Source organism: Nesoenas mayeri (assembly GCF_963082525.1).
Source record: "Nesoenas mayeri genome assembly, chromosome: 5".
Lineage (NCBI taxonomy): Eukaryota > Metazoa > Chordata > Aves > Columbiformes > Columbidae > Nesoenas > Nesoenas mayeri.
Window position 1 is genome coordinate 36,270,936 of NC_137548.1, and position 21,552 is coordinate 36,292,487.

The 21,552-nt window shown below is 42.6% G+C and overlaps 1 protein-coding gene across 1 annotated transcript in view; it reads right to left on the reverse strand.

Annotated features, from left to right (window-relative positions):
* Positions 1 to 20,048, reverse strand: part of ARG2 (arginase 2) — a gene marked incomplete at its 5' end in the record, with an annotated part of 22,146 nt that extends 2,098 nt beyond the window's left edge. The window contains 6 exons of the mRNA XM_080344705.1: positions 833 to 937; positions 1,052 to 1,146; positions 5,902 to 6,061; positions 6,934 to 7,111; positions 19,708 to 19,780; positions 19,932 to 20,048. Of these exons, the coding sequence (XP_080200831.1) occupies positions 833 to 937; positions 1,052 to 1,146; positions 5,902 to 6,061; positions 6,934 to 7,111; positions 19,708 to 19,780; positions 19,932 to 20,048 (728 nt within the window). The remainder of the gene's footprint in view (positions 1 to 832; positions 938 to 1,051; positions 1,147 to 5,901; positions 6,062 to 6,933; positions 7,112 to 19,707; positions 19,781 to 19,931) is intronic.
* Between the last annotated feature and the right edge of the window lie 1,504 nt (positions 20,049 to 21,552).

Genomic DNA, 21,552 nt, shown 5'->3' on the forward strand with positions numbered 1-21,552 from the left:
TTTATGTTGTAGGCTCTGTACTTCCAGCTCACTGTAGATGTTCAGTAGGGAGGAGCATCTGGATTAGCACTTTCTTTACATGGCACAGCTGCAACGAGGAAGAGGGAGCACACTTGCAGATACAACAGCATGCAGCACAGATCCATGGACCTTGTTCTGCTTACAGGACTTTGTTCTGCCCCATGGGAAGAGGTTACCCTTTCTAGCTCTGATCCTCTGTTCTGCCGCATGGGAAGAGGTTACCCTTTCTAGCTCTGATCCTCTCCCAGTGTCCCTGGACTGGCATGATTTGCTCCCTGATCTGGTCAGAGGAGCAAGGTCAGAGACATCAGTACTGAGCTGAAGTCAGGGAGTGGTTACAGCAAACTTCACCAGCTGAACTGAAAGTGGCCTTTGTTGTCAGGACAGCAGATGCTTAGTCTAAGGAGGAAGCCAACAAATGGTTCTTCCTCATATGCTAACAGCTGAATTCAAGTTGCTATACATACATGTTTTAAAGTGTAATGTATACCCTAGATTCTGAGTTGGTTAAAACATCTTGTCAAACTCTAGAATTCCTCAAGAAACAGAACTAATTAAATAATACAGAGCACAACTGTAGTGACTGTAACCTATCACGTAGCTTTTTGCCAAACACTGTGAAATGGTTCCAGTTCAGGATGTGGAATTTGAGGACTAAAGTCAGTGCTAAAACTTTACTATTTACTGGACACTGTCACAGTTCTCTTAGGCCACCTTACATCGAGAGTGATATTCACTTAAATAACTTCCAGGAAAATAGCTATTCAACAAGTGGATGATAAAGAGTAATTTAAATCAGATAATTTGTTACCTGCCCATCAGTTGTTCAAATGTTCTTTCCATAACTTTCTGAATTCCAAGGCGATCAATATCCCTCATGGAAAAATACTGGATGTCATAGTTCTTCAAAATATAGCTGTTAAAATAATTTTTTTAAAAAATCATTACTGGCCTAAGCTTAAATGTAGCAACCTTTGTGAACAGCCAGATATGGAAAGAAGCTCAATGACTTTAATCTAAATCAACTTACTATTCAGCAGGATCCAGATCCCTCAAACCAATGTACACAATATCAGATGCTGAAAGGCAGGGCTTTAGCCAGGAAAAGCCAGGAAGCTGTGGTACCTGCAAGCAAAGGTTTGGTATTAGGTTAGTTTAATGACATATATAACAAAACCGTATTTAATGCTTCCCTCAAAACTTTATTTATAGCTCTCTTTCTCTGTCTAAACAGAGAAACTTCATCACTTTAGAGTCTGGCTTCCTGATTTAATCAGTCCTTACTTCTGTCATACCATTTTACCTGAGTAGAATGTTAATGGATGAAGGTTTTAACTCTTCTACATTTTCCAGTTTGAAGAGGAGGAATGAAAAACTCAAATCCACAACCAATAGATAACTGGCATCAGTGAATGTAATGGGGAAATGCTAAGAAACTGGAGGTCACTTATACAGTGCATTTAATGGTAATGCTATGTAGCTTACACAGTACCTCATATTCAAGTGGAAGAATAAAAACCAAGGCACCTATATCTTTTTAGGAGAATCACCAAAAAGTCATACAGACTTTGTTGCAAAAACAATGTTAAAGATAGAAGAATTCAAACTGGGAAGTTTAAAAAAATAGAAAAAAAGAGCATGACAAGAAGTTGGGCCTCCACAATGGGCTACATTGCACTGTTTTTTAATGTAGAACTGAAGAGAGCAGATTTAAGACAGCAAACAAAAGAGGACAAGGTCATAATTTTTCAGCTTTAGTAATTATAAAAATCCTTCAGTTAGTAATATCTACTAATTTTAGGAGTGCTTTAAATTAACTCAATTTTTTTCTTCTTCCTCTCCCAGCTCTGAAAATGGCTACAGCCAACACAGCTGTCAAGCAGCAAGAAGGCTTTGTTTCCCTCTTGTACTTTTCAATTAGTAATTCTATTCTAGTTACAACTTTTGAATTTGTTTTTAAAGGCTAACACACCCATAGCTGCATTTGATTACATTGGGATTAAATAAGCACAGGTAATAAAAGTATTTGTTACTCTGAGGCAATGATCTTTTTCTGCAGTCATAAATTCAGAAGAGATAAATGAACTGGAGACTACTAGGAAAAATAACTCAAGTCTCAGAAATGAAGCTGTATCTGCAAAACCCATCACCATACCATAAGTTGAGCATAGTTTTGATAATATTGTCATAATGTCTAGTATCAATTATTTAGTAGATTTAATACTGCCATTTTTAATTATACCTCTTCCTCTTTAAATAAAGAAAATGGAAATGGAATGCCTTCACTTCCTTTGGTAGGCTCTGTTTTTACCTTGTCGCAATAGAAAAGGAGTTGCTGGTAGTAAAGCCAAACAGGCATCAGAAGAAGGTGCAGGGATTTCCATGGTAAGTTACTAGTAGCAGTTTATTAGTTTAGTTTGAATGGTTCCAAGAGCCCTAACACTAATGTTGCATTTGAAAAATGCAAATCAAAGGATTACGTTAATAAATATTTTCCCTTCAAACAGCAAATTTTTTTTTTCTTTTTAAGCCTTAAAGTGCTGCCTTGTGTACCAGGCAGTGCTTCTGGGAAGCTGACTGGACCAACAAGGAGCAGCTGATGGCCTGGGAATGGACGGTGCCAGCCACACCAGGGCTTGTGCTACAGTGACCTGGCTGAATGCTTTATTTCATTTCATAGCCAGATGTATCACTTTTATATACTTCATGTTGTCTGCTACATGGGGGTGTTTAATTCAGCAGAGCATTGACCAAGCTCATTAGCCCTGGAAATGTATGGGATTCTGAAAGCAGGTGAAATAACACCCAAGTTAAGGGACTTGAAACAGCCCTGGGGAGTTCTTGGCAGTTGTACTAATTTAAGCAGTTGCTGCCAGATCAGTTTCCCCCATTACGTTGTGCCAGGACAGCTATTTGTAGGGTCATACAGTGAAGGGGCTAGGACTTGGTGCATCCCAAAAAACTGACCAAGCAAAGAGACAGTACTCTGGACTCCGTTCTCATGCAATCCCACAGAAGGTTAAAGGAGGTAAACTGAGCTGCTGGCACAGCATCAAGAATGGTCTAAACAGATTGTGCCACAAAGTGAGATGTATGTTACACCACTACCTCAGTCTCATGTTCTCTTGATAGGGAATGAAGAACGAGGAGCCTGGAGCTGCTGGAAGAGCAGTACCAGTTCGAGCTGGGCAGTGAATCAGGAAAAAAAAAAAAAATGTAATCACGCAGGCTATTTTGCTCCCTTTTTACATCCCCAGAGGAGCTGTTATTTCTCTGTGGTTCTAGAGGACAATCTAGACAGGGACCCAAGTGCTAACTAGCCTTCCTGAGACCATTAGGTTGATGACCAAATCGTGACACCCAGAGAGACAGCTTGGTGGAATTACGGGAGTTGACACAGAGGGGCATACGTGCTGATGTGTCATGGTGGGGATGTGTTGCTCAAAAACCCCTTCACAGCATGAGTGAAAGCAAGGACGCAGACACGGGACTCACTGCAGAATCTCTTTTGTTCTCTCACACTGCTATGCTGTGTGCCCTTTGACAAGATGGAAAACACCTTGGGGAGCAAAGTGCAACTGGTTAGTGTCACTTTGAGAAGGAAGTTAAGCTTAGTAGAGTGTAGGACTAGAGTAGCCTTCTTGCTTGTGGCTGACAGTTTTAGGATTCAAAAAGAATCCTTGCGAAGTAGTCCAGGAAAGAAGGACAGTAAATTTTTTTTGTCCCATTATCAACACAACCGTGCTACTGGATGAGAGCGAGAGTGAGCCACAGGCACCTATTCACACAAACATTTCCTCCACTCAGATGTTTAGCCAGACAAGCTACTGTCAAAGGTACATTCTACTACCACTAAACAGCTGTTCAAAAATGTATACTGTTGTAGAAGTGCCTTCCTGTACCAGCAGGACAGATATTGTATTCCTCTTTAGAGGGAAGAAAAACAACATGGTAAGAAAACCCTCTAAATGAGTACTTGCCTGTTTGTGTAGCTGCAAATACAGGTTGAGGGGCTTGTGTCAGCTGTTTCTGCATAGGCTTCCTGACAGCTTGAATTTTAGGTGGGCTTGTGATGAGATCTCATAACTGGCACCACACTAGGCTAACTCACCTCCAAGGGTAGCCTCATCTTACTCTCTACTTCTACTGAGAGAGGCCTGCTCTCCCCTTGACCCCAGAAAGCTCATGGTATTATTTTAGTAGTGCTAACAAAACAAAAAAAATACTGCTTTTCTGTGCTGCTCAAGAACTGGAGCCCAGCGACCAGAAATCAACAATATATACAGAGAACCAATTCAATACTTTTCCCCTACTGACAAAAAAGGAAAGCAGCATATCTTATTCTGCCTTTTTTTTTTTTTTTTCTTTCTTTAGCTATCAAAGAGCTTGGCTTTGTTCTGCTCTCATGAAGACATGAACTGTTCCCCTTAGGAAAAGCAGAACAAATTCTTCTGCATTTTGGAGCTCACCTATCTCCTGCAGAAGTTGGTGCAGCTGCCAAAAAAAAAATCACTCCCTTTAACTTACAGGCAAGAAACTAGAACTACAGTAAGCTTTTATATTAACCTTCTCATGTCCTGGGGGTATTTCAAGAAGCTCCATTAATTTTGCATTACTTTTGGAATTGTAGTGTGTTTATATAGACCATCCAAGAATTATAAGAAAGAAGGAAGTATGTAAAAGTACCAAGTGACCCTGTTGACTTGTGGATGGAATTAATTCAAAAGAACTTGCAGGGGAAAAGCAGAAGAGCTTTAGCACATTATACCAATCTTGCTATGCCAAACGGGTACTAACACAATGGTATCGTCAGTAGTCATAAAGATGTTACACATACTCGGTCTTACTTGGAAGAGGCCTATGTCCATCAACACAGCACCCCCAACATGTATTGGAGAAAAAAAAAAAGAAATGACTACCAGTGCAAAGCACCAGAATAAAAATCGAGAGTCAGGTTTTCTGCAGCCTGCAGTTGCTGATCCTGCTCCCACTCTCCAGCCTAAGCTTCAGCAGAAGCATATTGTCCTATCTAAGGTCCTACTGCAAACGCCTCAGCTACTACAATGCACAGGCTGCCACTGTGATGTCTCCAGTAGATGCTACAGGAATCTGTAGAGGGATATACAGTCAGCAGCTAAGCTAGAAAGGATATGTAGGCCTTAGGTCAACCTACTGTTTAGCATCTTGAGAGTGCCAAAAACTGGCCGTGTACATTCCATGCGCGGCAGTAAACAGCTCTTTTTGATAATTTGGCCTCTTTCCAAGACAAAGACTCTCTTTAAAAGCAGCCTGTAAGCAGGTACAGCTGTTCTGATTTGTAATATTTGCCAGTAGCACCAACAGCAGAGCAGCCAGTTAGGAGAGATCACACAGGAACAGCCTCTGTCAAGTGTCAAGGTTGTCAAAACAGAAAACCCAAACTAAGCAGAAGCAGCAGTGCTGGAGGGGAGCTCAGCACAGCTCCCGCAGGCTCGGCAAGGGGGAGGTTCCCTCTTGCCCTGCCTTGGTAGAGCTGCTGCCATTGCAGAGTCTCCGCACCAGCTCTGCTCATGACACAGGAAGGACGCCACAGCCAGCTGCTGCGCAGAGCTTGTGTGAGCTCTGTTTTCTGTGCAACCCACAATGGTGCTAACACAAAGAAAAGCTTTCTCTCTTTTTTTCTACATGTGTGTATATATATTTGTGTATGTGTGTGCATTTGTGTTTATGTGTGTGTGTATATATATATATATGCCTGTATACACACATAATAGGTATTTTTGCTTGTACTCAGATAAAAAAGGTCTGCATTTGCAGCAAATAAGAAAGCACCTCACACCAGGAAAAGTAAAATGTTCTGAGAATTTCAGTGCAGGTTAACTGTACAAGCAAGATACTTACTTTATCTTGAAGCTCTCTCAAGAGAAATGAGACAGGTTGTCCATGGAGGTTTCCAGATGGAGATGTAAGAGGGGTGTTGATATCGGCATGCGCATCCACCCAGATTACACCCAGGTGCGGGCACTGCCGTGCATGGCCACTGATGGATCCAAGTGCCAAGCTGCAAGAACAGTAGCAGAGTCTTTAGTCACCATTTCTGCTTCAGAACAACTACAAGGACAATGGGAAGTCTGCACAACTTCAGTCAGTCACTTCATCATGTTTCAACACAGCAGACATCCGTGACAATAAAGAATGCATCGCACAGAAACTGCACGGCATGCCACTGTCATTCCAGAAGACTCTGAGTAACTGTACAGGACTACACCAGTACTGACAGATGAGGAAGAGCTCTTTTCTCTCTCCACTGTCACCCTTCCCACACTCTACTCTTCAGCTGTTCCAGATCAAAATGATCTCTTAGAAAATCTTGTGTGGTCACTCATCAATTCTGCTATTCACCCATTTTTTATTCCAGTCATGACACCTTCCCCTACAATTCATCCTTACACACTGTACCTTCAAATGATTCTCAGACAAAAAGTTAGAGAAAAAGAGATTCACATGTTATAAGATCTATTACAAAATGGTCTGTGTGCAGGCATTAAAAACCTATGCTAAGAGCTGACATCCTGAGAGCTGAGGGGCAAAAGAGACACATCACTAAACATTTAGCAATAAAGAAACCACAAGAGTTCCTAAAGGGACGTGACCACACAAACTTTCCTGAACAGGAAAACCTCATTTGTATGTCTGCAGATTGCAGAACAGTCTGGAACTAAGAAGTGCCCTCTTAGAAGGTCAGATTTTTGCATCTGTCTTCTATGTTCCACCCCAGAAGTCCTAGCAATACAATAAAAATGCTGCTACCCTATGGCATTGCCAGGAAACAACCCCAAGTTGTTCTCACCTCCTCCTTATTTTTAATTAAGTTCTTACACTCCCAGTGTCAACTGGCAGCATGCACCACTGATCGCTTCTAGTTCAGCTCACCTGTGATCGCCTCCAATAGTCACACAACTGTGTCCAGCCACTATTGCTCTGCTTACAGCATCAGCCAACACCTGGCTGGCTGAACCCACTGACCGGGGATATGAAATCAGGTTGTTGTACAGCTCGTCATTGGGAACTTGAGTGAAATTCAAATCTCCAAAGTCATGCACTTGGCATCCTGGAAACAGAGCAGCAAAAGGAGAAAGCAAATTATTTAAGTAAGTGCCCAGAGAAATGTTCAAAATATGGTCTCCTCAGAAAATCAGTTCGGCAAGTATGAATGGAACAATGGGAAGGGGATGGATTCATTTGACTATTTGCATGCCCTTGCAAACAACCATGCCACAACTTTACAGATTAGAAAGCTTAAGACGGTATTGTCACCTGTTCAGTGATTAGATACAACAATCATAGAAAGTCACCTAGAAAAAGTTTGTTAGTTTTAATTATTTCTTGGCAATTTTAACATGAAAGGGTACAGATTTTATTGCCATTTTCTCAATTAGACAGATATAGTATACAGCCTTAAATAAACTCATTTGCTCAAAGATGCCGAGGACTACACATTTCACTAACTATACCTGAGTCCTAACAGTTATTTTCCATTTTCAAACCCCACAAGAACACAGGCACAAAAGTGCCAAGTTACCAATCATGGAATTTTTCTTACAGTACTTCCAGGCAACTCCATGAAAGACACAGCAGTACTCTGTAAGAGAACCTGTCCATTTTCTCACTACAGTATGTAGTAGATGGCATCTTAATCCTGCAGCTTTGATCCCAGTCTTCTTTGAGATCCATCCTATCATTGCCAGTTACAACTTAATTAGCTGTTGAAGCCTGACAACATTCTGGGTCTAAGACTCAGCCTTTCCAAAAATATATTTCTGGCTGCTTACCGTGAAAGTCACTTCACAGATTAGGAAACAGGGAATGGTTTTGAGTGTCATTTCCCCTCCTCCACCCAACTGGGAGCAATATTTGTTAATTTGCTGCATTTAGAATTTAATTCTCTTTCATATGCATTATAGAGCTTATCCTTTGAAGTTCTGCTGTCCAATACCATGTGCTTTCTTAAGAGTTATTGAGATACCAACATTTTTAAACAGTATTTCACAGGCCAGAGCCTCTGTTTTCAGATAGGCCTGTTGCTGCAGGCACTGATGAGGACTGTGAAGGCCCCAAGGCATTTACAGCTACACCAAGACTGGCTTAATAAGTCAAGACCACCCTGAACACCAGTCGTGCCTGTCCCATGTGCCCCTCAGAATCATTAGTCTGTTTGCAATTCAAAGCATCCAGGCTAGAGCTTGACATTTTCCTTCAGCCATCCTATGCCTAATAGCACAGTTGGGAAAATTATGGCAAGCAAACCAACATGAAAAAACAGCCCACTTGGGGCTCTGAGTTTCCTGCTTAATTTCCATTAAGCCATTAGTCTAATGTCTAGGGAATAGGCTCTATGAATTTGCTTGGTGGAAATAACATAAAAGTAGCTTTGAGAAAAACATTATTATCATTTCAAAGGGAGTTTTGACTGGTGAGAGGGATGAAGGAAAATGGTTGAGTCACTTGTAAGAATGAGGTGGCTGGGAAATAGGCTAGCATACTGTTTGGAGCAGGGACACTGATGGACATATGTCAGGGTATTTGCTAGGAGAGGACATGTCAGCTAAGCACAGCTACTTGACAAAGGATTAAATAAATGTGAGAAAGCACATGATCTGCAGAGACTTAAAGCAGTAAGCATAGCCATGAAATACCACTCAAGCAGGCAACAGCAGCTTTTTCCTCCCTTAGGCAATACCTAATTAGCCAGCAGGAGGATGGCTCTGGAATTTGGAGCCCCTTTTGTTCAGATTTAAAGTGCTATCTGATCTCTCAGTGGCCACAACATTTTTTTTAACCCTCTCTTTCATTCTGCTTCTGTGCAGAATCAGAAAAGAGCTGCATGTTCTGAGAGATGCTCAATTAACATCTCTTTTTTAAAAAATGGTGTCTTCCTGCAAGGCTACTTCTCATGCTACTTCTCACACTGCTACACACTGCAGTATTTCAAGGTTTGATGAAACTACATCAGTGTGCTCAGACAAGTTTTGGAAGTAAGACTTAAAAACACTGCATCATTCAATAGGTATCAAGAGCTTTTGGAGACTCTGTGCAAGTTAATAATACCTTTGATCTAATACCTCTGACATGTGTGGGAAGTAAATCTGTGTTCAGTGACTTATACATTGCAGGGCAGCATATTACACAATGCAATGGAAGAAATGACTGCCACTTATGTTTTGTTCTCTCTTACAGGACAATCAAGTGCATCACAGTATTTTTACCCTTTAAAGTATGAAAAAGAATAAAAGGAAATTATATCATGATGCTCCATCTTTAAATCAGTGTAACGTAAAGAACCAACCATGCCATCTTTCACAGCACTTGAAGGAATTAGTTAATGCTCTCCAGGTTAAGCTTAAGTCAGGCCAGACATGGCTGATTCCAGAAAGTGTGTTTAGAGAAGTATCACTTGTGCTCAAGAATTTCTTTCTTCTTTACCCTGCTGTCCTTTCCAGTCCCCAACTGTAAGGCAAAAAGAGCTGGTTCAGCTTCTAAATAAAAAAGCCATTCATTTCTTATAATCACATCAGGTTCATACAGCTTACAGTGTGAGGATGATAGAGACAGATGGGCAGACACGCACTTTCGGCATCCAGAATTCTGGGGCCTTGTCCACCTTTTGGACAGATGGTATTCTTGTATCTCCTGCATTACAAAGACTCTGTCTAGTTACTTTTATAGAAAGGTCTAATGTCTGTTAAAGACAACAGGTGCCTTTGTTTTTTGTTACCATCTTCAAAACTTTATTGTTTGGATAGAGTTCATAAACCTTATAGCAGCTTCTCTTCTCAGCTTTGTGTTTCCCTCTTATTTCGGCTGTTTTTCTGTGCTTGCAGAGGATAGCTCCAGTTTCCCAGGGTGATATGAATGTTTTCAGCCAACTACCCAATGACTGATTAAGATACAGCTAACCTCAGGAGTATGCACTAACCCAATCCTCAAACATTAAGAATATCTTCTTTTCCTACTATTTTTTTTTTTTTCCCCAGTTGTGCCCAGAGTTTTGAAAGCTCTGATTAAATGACCTTAGGGCAAAAGGAAAGCTTAAGAAAGAGATAGTATACACACACATAAATTTGCAGTACATAGATAAACCATGTATCCTGCAGTGATGTGAAGTATATGTATGCACGTGTGCATATATTTATTAGGACTGACCAGATATTAAAGAGATTAAATCAACATGTTCATTTGTCTTAGTTCTTACCGAATAGCAAAGAAAATTCATTTCAAATTATTGAAGTAATAATTGCTATATTTTCTTATCTTCTTTTCAGAGTGTCTAAGATATTAGTCTAATACCTGAAGACCTCAATTGTTTTCCATTTCATCTGCTTGTTTGCACATAGTTTTGATTTCAATAAATTAAAAAACTAAATCTTTCCCAACTACATTATTATACACAACATAGAAATTGCTTAATGGACAGACATGCTGCAGTGCAGTGTAATCTGGTGGATCTTCACATTATATGCCCGTTAGTGAAAGATTTATATAACCCACCACACCAAACAATATGCACTTTCTTTGGTACTTGAGGCATTCTTTAAGACACTAATACCTAAACCAAACAGCTTTTTAAATCAGCATACAAAGTTAACACGAAGAATATGTATAGGCCTGTTAAAATGCAGTAGATCCAAGTTCTGAAAACTAGAAAAATATGTGAGCAGATAGGAAAGCCAGCTTCCTTACGTTAATTAGAAAGCACAGCACCCACACCATTTGTCAGTGGAGCAGGTCAGGTCTAGCCAGAACTGAAGTTATTTTCAAATTAAAAGCACTTACTGACTAAACACCACAGACATTTTGCTAGTAAATAAATAATATGAAATTAAATATGATCAAAGAAGTCTTTCATTCCACTTTCAAGCTCTGACAAATTACATTCAAATGAAAAATATATTGTTTGATTCATTAGTCAATTATCAATGGTGCAGAAAATTTATAACAACCAAGTCCATACAAGTCTGCTCCACCAGGACTTTGGCTCAAGAGGAGATCACTTTTTCAAGTGAGGAAAACAAACGAAGAAAAAAAGGCTTGATTGATCTATTTCTATTACAGGAGCTTGAAAAAGAGATGAGGGAGATAAAGGTGTCAGTCTGAATACGAACACACAGCATAGTTACACAGAGAAGATGGATATATGCACAGCAGTCCTCCTGTTAGTATGAACTATTAGTTTGCAATTCTACAGTTTAGGAGTGTAATCCTCAGTGGTTCAGTGCCCCCCTCTGACACAGTTCCATTAAGAGAGTTGCTTGGGGACACATTTCAGCCAAAAGTAAACAAATTAGCTCGAAAGAGTTGGTACAGTAGGTCTTTCCTAGGTCAACTTATTTTGACCAGAACACGTTAGAGAAGGGTCACACAAGCATTCAACCAGCAGACTGGGGACAAGATGCAGCCATTTCTTCAGCCTGCACAGCCAGAACCAGAACTTTACTTATATCTGATAAAATAAATCAACATTTTTCATAATTAAGAGCCTAACTTACACTTAGGGAAAAAAAAAAGTAGAAAATTAAATTAAGAACATATTTAAGAAAAAAGTTTCCTGCATGCCTTTTCAAATGAGCTACTAATGTAGCACTCGGACTCAATGCAATGATGCTCCTAGTAGGGATGGCCTTGAGCAAGCTATATGAAAATGGTAATGTTTCCTTCCATTTATTCAGTACCCACAGCAGGCAGCAGTTACTATAGTAAATCATTTTCCTGTACAGATTTAGAGAACATTTTATTTTATAAAAGCAGGTGGCTCTTAAGTCTGGGGGCATTTAACTGGAGCCCATGTGGGCAGCAGCAGGGAGCACTTCCCTCTCCTCCTCTTCCTCCACTAGGATGCTGCACCAGAGCCAGAAGCGACAAACCGATAGTAGGAGATTCAGCTTTCCAAACCCAGGCTGTCTGCTGACACTGCTACTGTAACAACTGTAACATCTCTGCCAGGCAGCAAACAGGGACTGCAACAAAAGCATGTGGAAAATGAGGTAGAAACAATAGAGGCTAAAAAAAAAATCCTAAATTAATGGGCAAAATCATGTATTTTACTCTTCCCGTTTTCTACACCCTGCTGAACTACTTTCAAAGGCATCTGGAAATCCCACAGTTATATAACACATAGTATGAAGTAAGATCTAATAAAACTGCATCACTCTTGCAAACTGTCTTCTCAGATTACAGCCCATTTAGTGAATCACTAGACAGGCTTTTCAGGAAGCAATGACTATTATGAACAATGTTTATAGACAAACTTAAAATTTTCCATCCTGTGAACAAAAGGAAGGGCTACAAGCTGTTACCATCCCTATTTTCAGTATGAGCTCATTGGCTTATGGTAAGGACCTTGTAATCCTTCCTCAGAGACACTATCAAAATGTTGCACAACAGCAAACAAATGACTCAATTCATTATGACCAGCACATTCTGAAGCCTCTTTAAGACAGTTTTAATCCTCCAGAATTATCCAGGGTGTGTGTATAAGAACTATACAAAGTGCATACTTTTGTTTTACATGAATATGAAATTAGGCTAGCAAGGTTACCACTACAAGAGACAGATTTCAGCAGCCTAGTTCAACCATAACGTTCTTGCTTGGAAGTTCATATACAGTGCCTAATTCTCTTTAAACTGACTATGGAAGAAATCTATTAGATACAGACATTTGATGGCTCAATAGGTTTCCATCAGCTCTAAAATTTCACTTCCTAGAAGGCAAGTTCATGTCTCAGTAATTTCCATCCTACCTTTTGGAATTTTGAAAGGTCTAGTTTAAGATAAAGCTTCTATACCTGTTGAAAAGGCTTCAGCTCATACAACAGCAACCAGCAAACCCAATTACAACTGCTACCCCAAGTCACTAGTCTCAAGTTATCCCTTGCATAAAATGAGCTAAGAAATACTTCTTTTGCCAACCCCATATCAAGCAGCCTCCTTATTTCCCTTTGATAACTGTTCACAAATTTCCTCACTTACGAAATCCAGTGCACGTAACCTGAAGAGGTCTCCAAAAACGTCAGCATCAGGTGTTGGGAAACATTTGCACTGTGGCTTGCATCAGAGAGGAGACAAGGGCGCAGCTATTGCAGTCTGCCGACCCACCAAGCCCTGCACAAGTTCTAATTCCCTTCAAACAAGCTTAACCTAGAAACAGTTCTCAATAGCAAGAACACAAGTAGGCACTTACAGCCGTAGGAAGTAAAAATGCCAAAACAGCTCTCTCCTCAAGAACAACCACCTTGTGCTTTGGATCATTACAGAAGCAGTTATTATATTAGTTAACCCAGAGAGGTAACACATGAGAATAAGGGAGATCAGAATACAGAGATTACTGAAGCTCTCTCCCTCCCTCTTATCAGCTGCAAGGAAATAGTATCAGAACAGCTAATTTCTTCATATTCTAATGAAAGATCTATTTTTTTGGTTGGTTGGATTTTGGTTTCATATTTGACTTCAGTGCCTCATTCCCGGCTTTTCAACAGGTGGTTTTACAGCAGAAATTTCCACTTTCCATCAAAAAATAATCCTCTGTACCGTATTCACATAAGCACATACCTGCCATAGGTATCTTGAACTTGTGAATTCACAATGATAGACAGTATTCAAGTTTCAAATGAGAAAGTAATAACAGATTTTGTACACCATAAATCAGATCAAACCCCAGCTCATTGCCTAAATTTTCTGTCATCTCTCTTTGTGCCCCTCCCCAGTAACTCCTCTCCTTCAACACCATTCATACTAAAAAATAAAATAGCAAGTGATTTAAACTTACTCCAATCTAGGGATGATTTTAAGGGCGAAGAAGTTTGGGTAACTCACGTATTAAAACTAATTGGACAATATAAAAATACTAAGGATGAAGAGCATCACCGTAAAACCAAAGAAATACAAAACACCCAAGAGCTCTGTTCTTTGGTCTTTGAATCTAACCTCCCTTTATTGAAAGATTAGGAAGAAATAATCAGTCCAGGTTTCCTGATCTACATAAGCACAGCTTATTTTTTTAGGTATATTTAAACTAAACAAATATGAGGAGCAATTGCAATTAAAGTACCAAGTGAAGTTTACCCCAGATTTTTTGTAAAGTCAGCTTCACAGATCAGATGCAACCTCAAATACGTATCATCCAAATGGAAAGGCAGGAAAAAAAAAACAATTCAACAAATCAATGACTGACACAAAGCTTTTCATTCAGAAGCAAAATCAAGCAGATGGTGTCCTCCATCAGTGTGGGGAAGGGAATCAGAACTGACCTGCTATAAGGAATGCTAAGACTCCATGTACTTTCACTGCTGGCATTTTTCTAGTAACTTCTAAGGCTACTTGCAATTAATCATGCAAACATCAAAGGGTACAACATTCAAAAGGATAAACACCAGAACTGCTGTCTGAGCACACTTCCCCACTGCTAGGAGCTTAGCGGCCCCTGCTCAAGGCAAGCTAGCCAATGAGGCCTGTTGTGAAGAAACAGCCTAGGAACAGCCTCAGCAGAGGCCTCTCCAAAACAGCTCTCTTCCAAAACTTCTGCAGGGTTCCTGCCTGCTGGGTTATCAGAGCCCGCTCCTGGCCGCCTTCCCACAGGGAGTGGAGCAGCACCTGCCCTTGATGCATTCTGACAACTGGCAGCATTTCAAAGACTCATTGCAAATGCCAGTTAGCACCAGTCCATCTGACTGTGCTTTGATTTTTGCCAAACCATTGGTCTTTGAAACTAACTAACCATGGCTGAACAACATTTGAGAGGTAAACAAAAATAGAGTCTCTTGGATCTCTAGCTATCTCTGCATAAACAAAACATAAAAATAAATAGTTCCAGAAATAAGGTGCAGTACTACATAAGCATGTTTTACTGATATTGTAATATTAAACAGAAGAGTTTGTGCATGCTTGTGCCTAAGGAAAAGTAAGGAAAAACAAGGGATTGGAAGGGACCTTGTAAGATCATCTAGTCCAGTACCCCTGCCGGAGCAGGAACACTTAGATGAGGATACACAGAAAGGTGTCCAGGCGGGTTTTGAATGTCTCCAGAGTAGGAGACTCCACAACCTCCCTGGGCAGCCTGTTCCAGTGTTCTGTCACCCTCACTGAGAAGAAGTTTCTTCTCAAATTGAAGTGGAACCTCCTGTGTTCCAGTTTGAATCCATTATCCCTTGTCCTACCACTGGTTGTCACCAAGAAGAGCCTGGCTCCATCCTCGTGACACTCACCCTTTATATATTTGTAAACATTAATAATGTCACACCTCAGTCTCCTCCAAGCTAAAGAGCCCCAGCTCCCTCAGCCTTTCCTTGTAAAGGAAATGCTCCACTCCCCTCTTAAACTCTTCACTCAAGAAGATTTAGGTGGAAAAAGAGAAGATACATGTAGAAGAAGCTGTTTCATGATTTATTGTTAAGACTGAAACTAGCCATATGAGCAATGTTGGTGAGATAGCAAAGTTGAATTGCTGGTTTTGGCAGCAGATGTCAGTCAGAATCCATTGGTTTTAGGTAAAGCAGGAGCATATCTCCAGCCATATGGGCATTAGCAGCTCCATTCCTCTTTTAGAGGAGGTTAGTCCTTTCTGAATCACTACATGGACCTCCTGAAACCTATTACTGAAGAGTTTTGTTCTGTTCAAACAACAGAAGAGTATTTTGAAGGTCATTCTCTTCGACAGGTCTAGCTCTGCTTCTGTCTGTAAATCCCATGTCTCTGCAGTCCACTAACTAGTCAAACCAGCAACTCAGATCCAAACTTTGTTAATCAATTTTAGGGTAATCCAAGCCCAACAATGAACACTTGGGAAGAAATTTTATACTGAAGTTGTTCGATGTTAGCAACAGCAGAGGTGCTCTAAGTCACCTTAAGGGCTCTAGTAATTAATACAACAGCTCTCTATTACTTAGAGAAATCTGAAAATGGTCCTTTTCTCCTTCAAGTAAGAGGACTAGGGAACACTCTGAATTTAAGTTTGATCGGATTATCTGCTTAATCAGCAGCAAACAGGAGAGGTCAAAAAATTATCACTTTAAAGAACTTCATCCTTTGCATCTTCCATAGCTTACATCAAGTTCATCTGTCACCTATCTTCCCTGCTTCTTCCCACCACAAGTCCAGGGGCCTCCACATATTGCATTCATTTCTCTTTACTGCCAGAAGAATCCACAGTCCTGCAAGCTTTGTACCCTTTCCTCCCCCATGTCAGGGAGCTATGGTTCTCTATTTCATACAGCACTTGTACTTCTTTGGCAAGATGGAAGAGTCCTTTAATGTATTAATATTTTAGTTTCCCTCATGAGAAGAAGCAAAGCCAAAAGACAAACATCACCAAAGTGTATTAAAAGCCCTACAGGCTTTGTCAGTTATATTTTAAATTATTCCTGCTACAGACTTTCACACTCACTGTTTCTTCGCTTCGGAGTTGGACTCTGGCTACATTAACTTTCCGTCCTGAGTACACCTTCAGCTATTACGTAGCAGTGCTCTCTCTGCTCCTAACAAGGGGATAAATGTCAAGTCAGTAATTCAGATTCATCTTTGACAGCCTGGTACAGATCAGTGATACCACCTGCCTCGGAGCTCCCTCCTCATATTTCAGCCTAAGCATAACTAAGCTGTTCATAGGCAGTCATCATTGTAGGCAGCCAAGAATTTATCATACTATGTAGGTACAGTCACAGTCTCTTTCAAAGGAAGGATCTCCTAAAATATATACATACATACACAGACACACACACACATATATATATATAAAGGAGCAGCAGCTCAGGACACTGCAATACATCTATGGAAGAATAGAAATTAGGATAGAGTGAAAGGAACTATAAAATTCTCTCCCAAAGATACCAGCCAGAGAAAGCAAAATTCAGAACAGTGCAAAAAGGAGGAAACAAAGGTCTAGTGTTCTCACTCTGCCGTGGCTTGAGCACTATCAACAGAAGTCATTAACTCAGGCATATAAACATACGAAAAATTATCTGGTTGCTTCATATTCAAAGGAACAAAGTATCTATACATACAACTACAACAAACAAATGCGGTGCATGTGTCTTACTATCTAAATGCTACATTTTAGAGGAGACTTCAGAGCATCTTCATTTTGTGCAGGCTGAATTGAATTTGAATATACAAACGGAAACTGAATAAATAAAACTTTAGAATTTCAGACAAACAAAACAATCTGGTGACCAGAAATGTCTTCCACTTGGAAGTTACTGTTAATACAGCATTTTCATTACAGGAACACTGCCTCTTTCCCCACTCTATACTTTCTTAGACTGCCTAGAATCCCTCCTTCCACTGGAAAGTATCATTCCACAGCTGGCCTTACGCCTGCTTACAAGCTTGTAATGACAAGGAAAATCATGTTACTACAATTTTGAATTTATAGAATATCCAAGTTAATGAAACTAATACAGTAGGTCTATTGTCTTATTCAATGTACAAGAAGAAAATTCATAGTGTTAGAAAGACTAAAAAGAAAACAGCTAACATCTTACTGCCAATTGAGTGTACCAAAGGAGTTCAAGCAACAGCACTATTACCACAATACTACAGGCAAAGCTGTCCTGCCAGCCCAGGGAACAAAAATAAACAGCACCTCGCCCCTCCCAACCCAATCATTTGTGAAGTTTCCACGAAAAACAGATGCACACAATACAAAAGGCTATATGGAAGTGTCCTCTTCAAGCTACCACCCTACGCTCAAGCAAATTGTCTTTGCACGATAAAGAACTCTTCTGTGCATGCTGATCACTGACATTGTTTCAGGATGGGCTCTCACAGCAGAACCCATTACAATCCATCTGCCATCTGAACCTGTTCATAAGAGAACTGCAGAGATTTAAACAGCAATAAACATCAACAGACCGAAAAAAAACCCCTACCTCAGTGGAGGAATATGTCAGCAACAGGAAACTGTAGGATAAAGAAAGAAGCCTTTAAAAATTCTAAGGGAACAGCAAGAAAATATCTCCATGTGCATTATTAATGAGTAAAGACCCCATAAGCAACTAAACAGGGAAAGTATTTTTCACCATCCATGTATTTTTAGTTTAGCTTGCTTCATTTCTGTCCCCACATCTTTTTGTTACTGGAATCCAGAAAGGGCTTGTTCCTATTGAAGTGAGCTTGTGTCATGCAATTGACTTTTTTTCTAGTGTATATTTTTCCCAAAAATAATTCTTAAGAAATGGAAGTATTAGATCTGAACTACTTGAAAGAGAACCCCCAGCCTTCCAGTGTAAGATTCTGTCATAAATATAAACTGCTGCCTATAGTTTTGTCTAGAAGAATATCCTCTCTTCAAACCTGGTAACTTGATAGTTTTAAACAAACTCTCAGCTCAGCAACATCTAGAACTGCTTTTAGTCCCGTACATAAGACCTCTTTTAGACATGCTCTTCTATGTTCGTAGAGGTTATAAATCATGCTCACTAAAACTTAAGTATTGCCAAAGCTGGCATACATCTCAACTTCGCACAAAGCAAGTTGGAAAAGAATGTCTACTCATTTGATTGCAAACCGGGACTTTTCAGCTTGTGAATCATAACATATGCAGAAGCCCACAGGGCTGCACAAAACAATAGCTTCCGTTCTAAAGAGGCCTTATTACTCAGAATGAATTTGCTAGAGGGTTATTAGGCAATTATATTTCCTCTGCATGCATCTAAACTCCACTGATACTAATCACGCATAGAACTATGTTCTTAGATCTGGTTTATCTGTGGTCCTCCCCTGCAATCCATCCCCATCCTACAGTTTTCAGTAACACTTCTAGATTAAAGATTCTCCAAGACAGAGTTCAGCTTTACAAGTTTCTATCCCTCATGTCCTGTTTCTAGTAACTGTTACATAGTTTTCTGCAGGTCTCAGTTTGTAAAAGCAATAGATGTGAGAAGCTGAAACACATGGATTTGCTTGAATAACAGCAGGGGTAACAGTGAAAAAACCAGAAACTTTCCATTCACACGGTGCTATTTGCAAGTGTTGTCCAAAGCTCCGCTTTGAAAAGTCCTCTTACACAAATCTGAGGATTTCTCCAGAGTACTGAATTTAATCACTTGAAAGCACACAAGTATTTTAGGAACAAGCACAGCAGCTGGTAATGAAGACGGAAAAGAAAACGTGACGCGAGAAATCGAGGAACGTGGTCAAGAGTACGGAGCGCATACACTGAGTGCACATAACGTTTTAAATGGCCTCACGTCTCCCTATTTTTTTTTAAGTCAACACGGGAGCAGCACACACTCCGTATGCCGGTAAAGCACTCAAAACGCCACCGCAGCAGGCAGAGGGGCGCACCCGGCTGTTCGTGGGGGGTGAGCCGGCAGCCCCAGCCTTTGTTCAGGGGACCCGCCAGGGCCCCGCAGCGGCTGCGGGCGCCGCCGGCTGGTCTGCGATGAGCCATCCTCTCCCGATACCGCACCAGGCGGTGGGCATGGCCCTGCCCCGGTGGCTCGGGGGCATTTCGGGTTTCGCGATTCACTGGAATGAACCGTTTGCACCCCATCCCACCGCACCCCGCCCCCCCGGGGTTCGCGGCAGCGGCTGAGTCACGCTTTGCCGAGACGCGCTGTGAAAGGGATGCCCGGCCAGGGGAGGGGAAGATGGAAGATGAGGGCAGCCCCGCAGTCCAGTCCCCTCCGCCCCCCATCACCCGCCGCCGCGCCTCACCGAGCCCGGCCAGCCGCTCCACCAGCCCCGCGGCGCGCACGGTAGCGGGGCCGCGATCCACTCCCCGTCGTTTCTGCGAGACAAAGAGAAGGGGGCGCGTTAGCCAGCGCTCCCTGCGGCCAGGTGCGCGAGCCCCGCCGCGGGGAGGGGAGGGGAGGGGGGGGGGAGCCGAGCGGCTGCGGCACCCGCGAAGGGCGGCTCGTCCCCGCTGCCGCGATGCCCACCTGTCCTCTGGAGAGCGGGGCTCCCACCAGCGCCACGGAGTGCGCCTGCTTGGGCAGCCGCAGCCCCGCGTCCGCCTGCCTGGAGAAGAGCCGGGTGAGGCCGCTGCGCAGCGACATGGTGCAGGAGCCGCCAGGCGGTGCGGAGCGACGTCCCAACCGTCACCGCCGCGCGCCTTTTAACGAGCTCCCGCGCGGCGCGGCCCGGAGCCGGCTCCCGCCCCGCCCCGCCCCGCACACCCCCGTGCCGCCCAGCCAACGGCAGCGCGCGCGCCCGGAGGTGTGTCCCGCCCCCCGCGGCGCACGCGGCCCCGCCCGCTACAGCCGGGGGGAGGGGCAGCGCCCGGCAGAACGGGACCGGCACCGCGGCGCCGGCAGCGGCTCCTCGGCCGCCCCCCCCCCCCCCCCACCTCCTCCTCGCCGGGGTTTTTCCACTCCCGACCGCCACGTCCCCACTGGGACCTTGGGCCGCCTCGCCGCGCAGCCGGGGGCGGGCAGAGCAGCCAGGCCCCAGCAGGGCGGCGGGCTGCGGCCCCTGCACCGCCTCCTCCACCCAGTGCCCCGGAGCAGGTGCAGCAGCGGCTCCCCTTGCCCGAGAGGACAGGCCCGAAGCACCGGCACAGCGCAGCGAGAGAGGCCCCGGGGAATGCCCCTTCCCTCGGCCGCGGTGAGAGGCCGGGCCCTGCGGGAATGGAGCTTGGCTTGAAATGGCAGAACTTGAAACTGTCCGGCGGGAAAACACCAGCTCAGCCCGGCTCCCCTGCTCGCCATACCGAGCTCCCCAGAGCCACCTCACAGCAACGCTGCTCCTTGGCTTTACCAAAGAAAAGCTGAGGTGATGCTCATCATCTGATAACAAAGCACTAAAAAGCCACCTCTCCAGCACCTGTTGCAAGCATCTGATCTTGGGGTGTCTCAGCCTGAGATAACTCGCAAGTTCTCAAAGCTCTCACTGTTCCTATTCACAATGCAGCTGAAGGCTTATGATTAAGAAATTACTCAAAAATTAGTAAATGCCCCCATCTTTCCCTTCTGTGACAAGATGACGTGACTCCTACTGTCTAATATGCAACCCTACATACACAGTCAAAAGAAAGGCTAGCAGCACTCATGAGAAGAGAGATGACGGGGCGCAAGCACGGCTAAACTGGGACTTGCCAGTGACACACAAAAAGACACCCACTCACACTTCTGGGTTTTCCTCGTAAGATTTCCAATTCCTCTCCCCGTCTCTTATAGCCCAGTAAGTTCCCATTTCTTTTTGTTAATGTGAATTACCATTGCCATCCCTCCAGGAGCTCACACATACTTTCCCTCCTGTCACCAACTTTCTCACTCTTCACATTGCTTTTTCTTCTTCTACCCCCTACTCCAATTTTCCCTTCCCTTTCTCCCTGTCCGTGTCTCCTAGGTTGTCATACCAGAGGTCCTGGTTTTTTACTTCAGTCCTTCTCACCTGCCTTTTCAAATATTTCTTCCCTTTTAAAAAAACCTGCAACGCTGCTTTCAATTTATTTTCCAGTTTCACTCCATCTATGAACTTCTTTCACTCACTTTTTAACATTTTCTCCTCCATTTCTGCAATGCGTTGTTTGCCGTAATACTTTTCTTTGTAAAGAAAGGC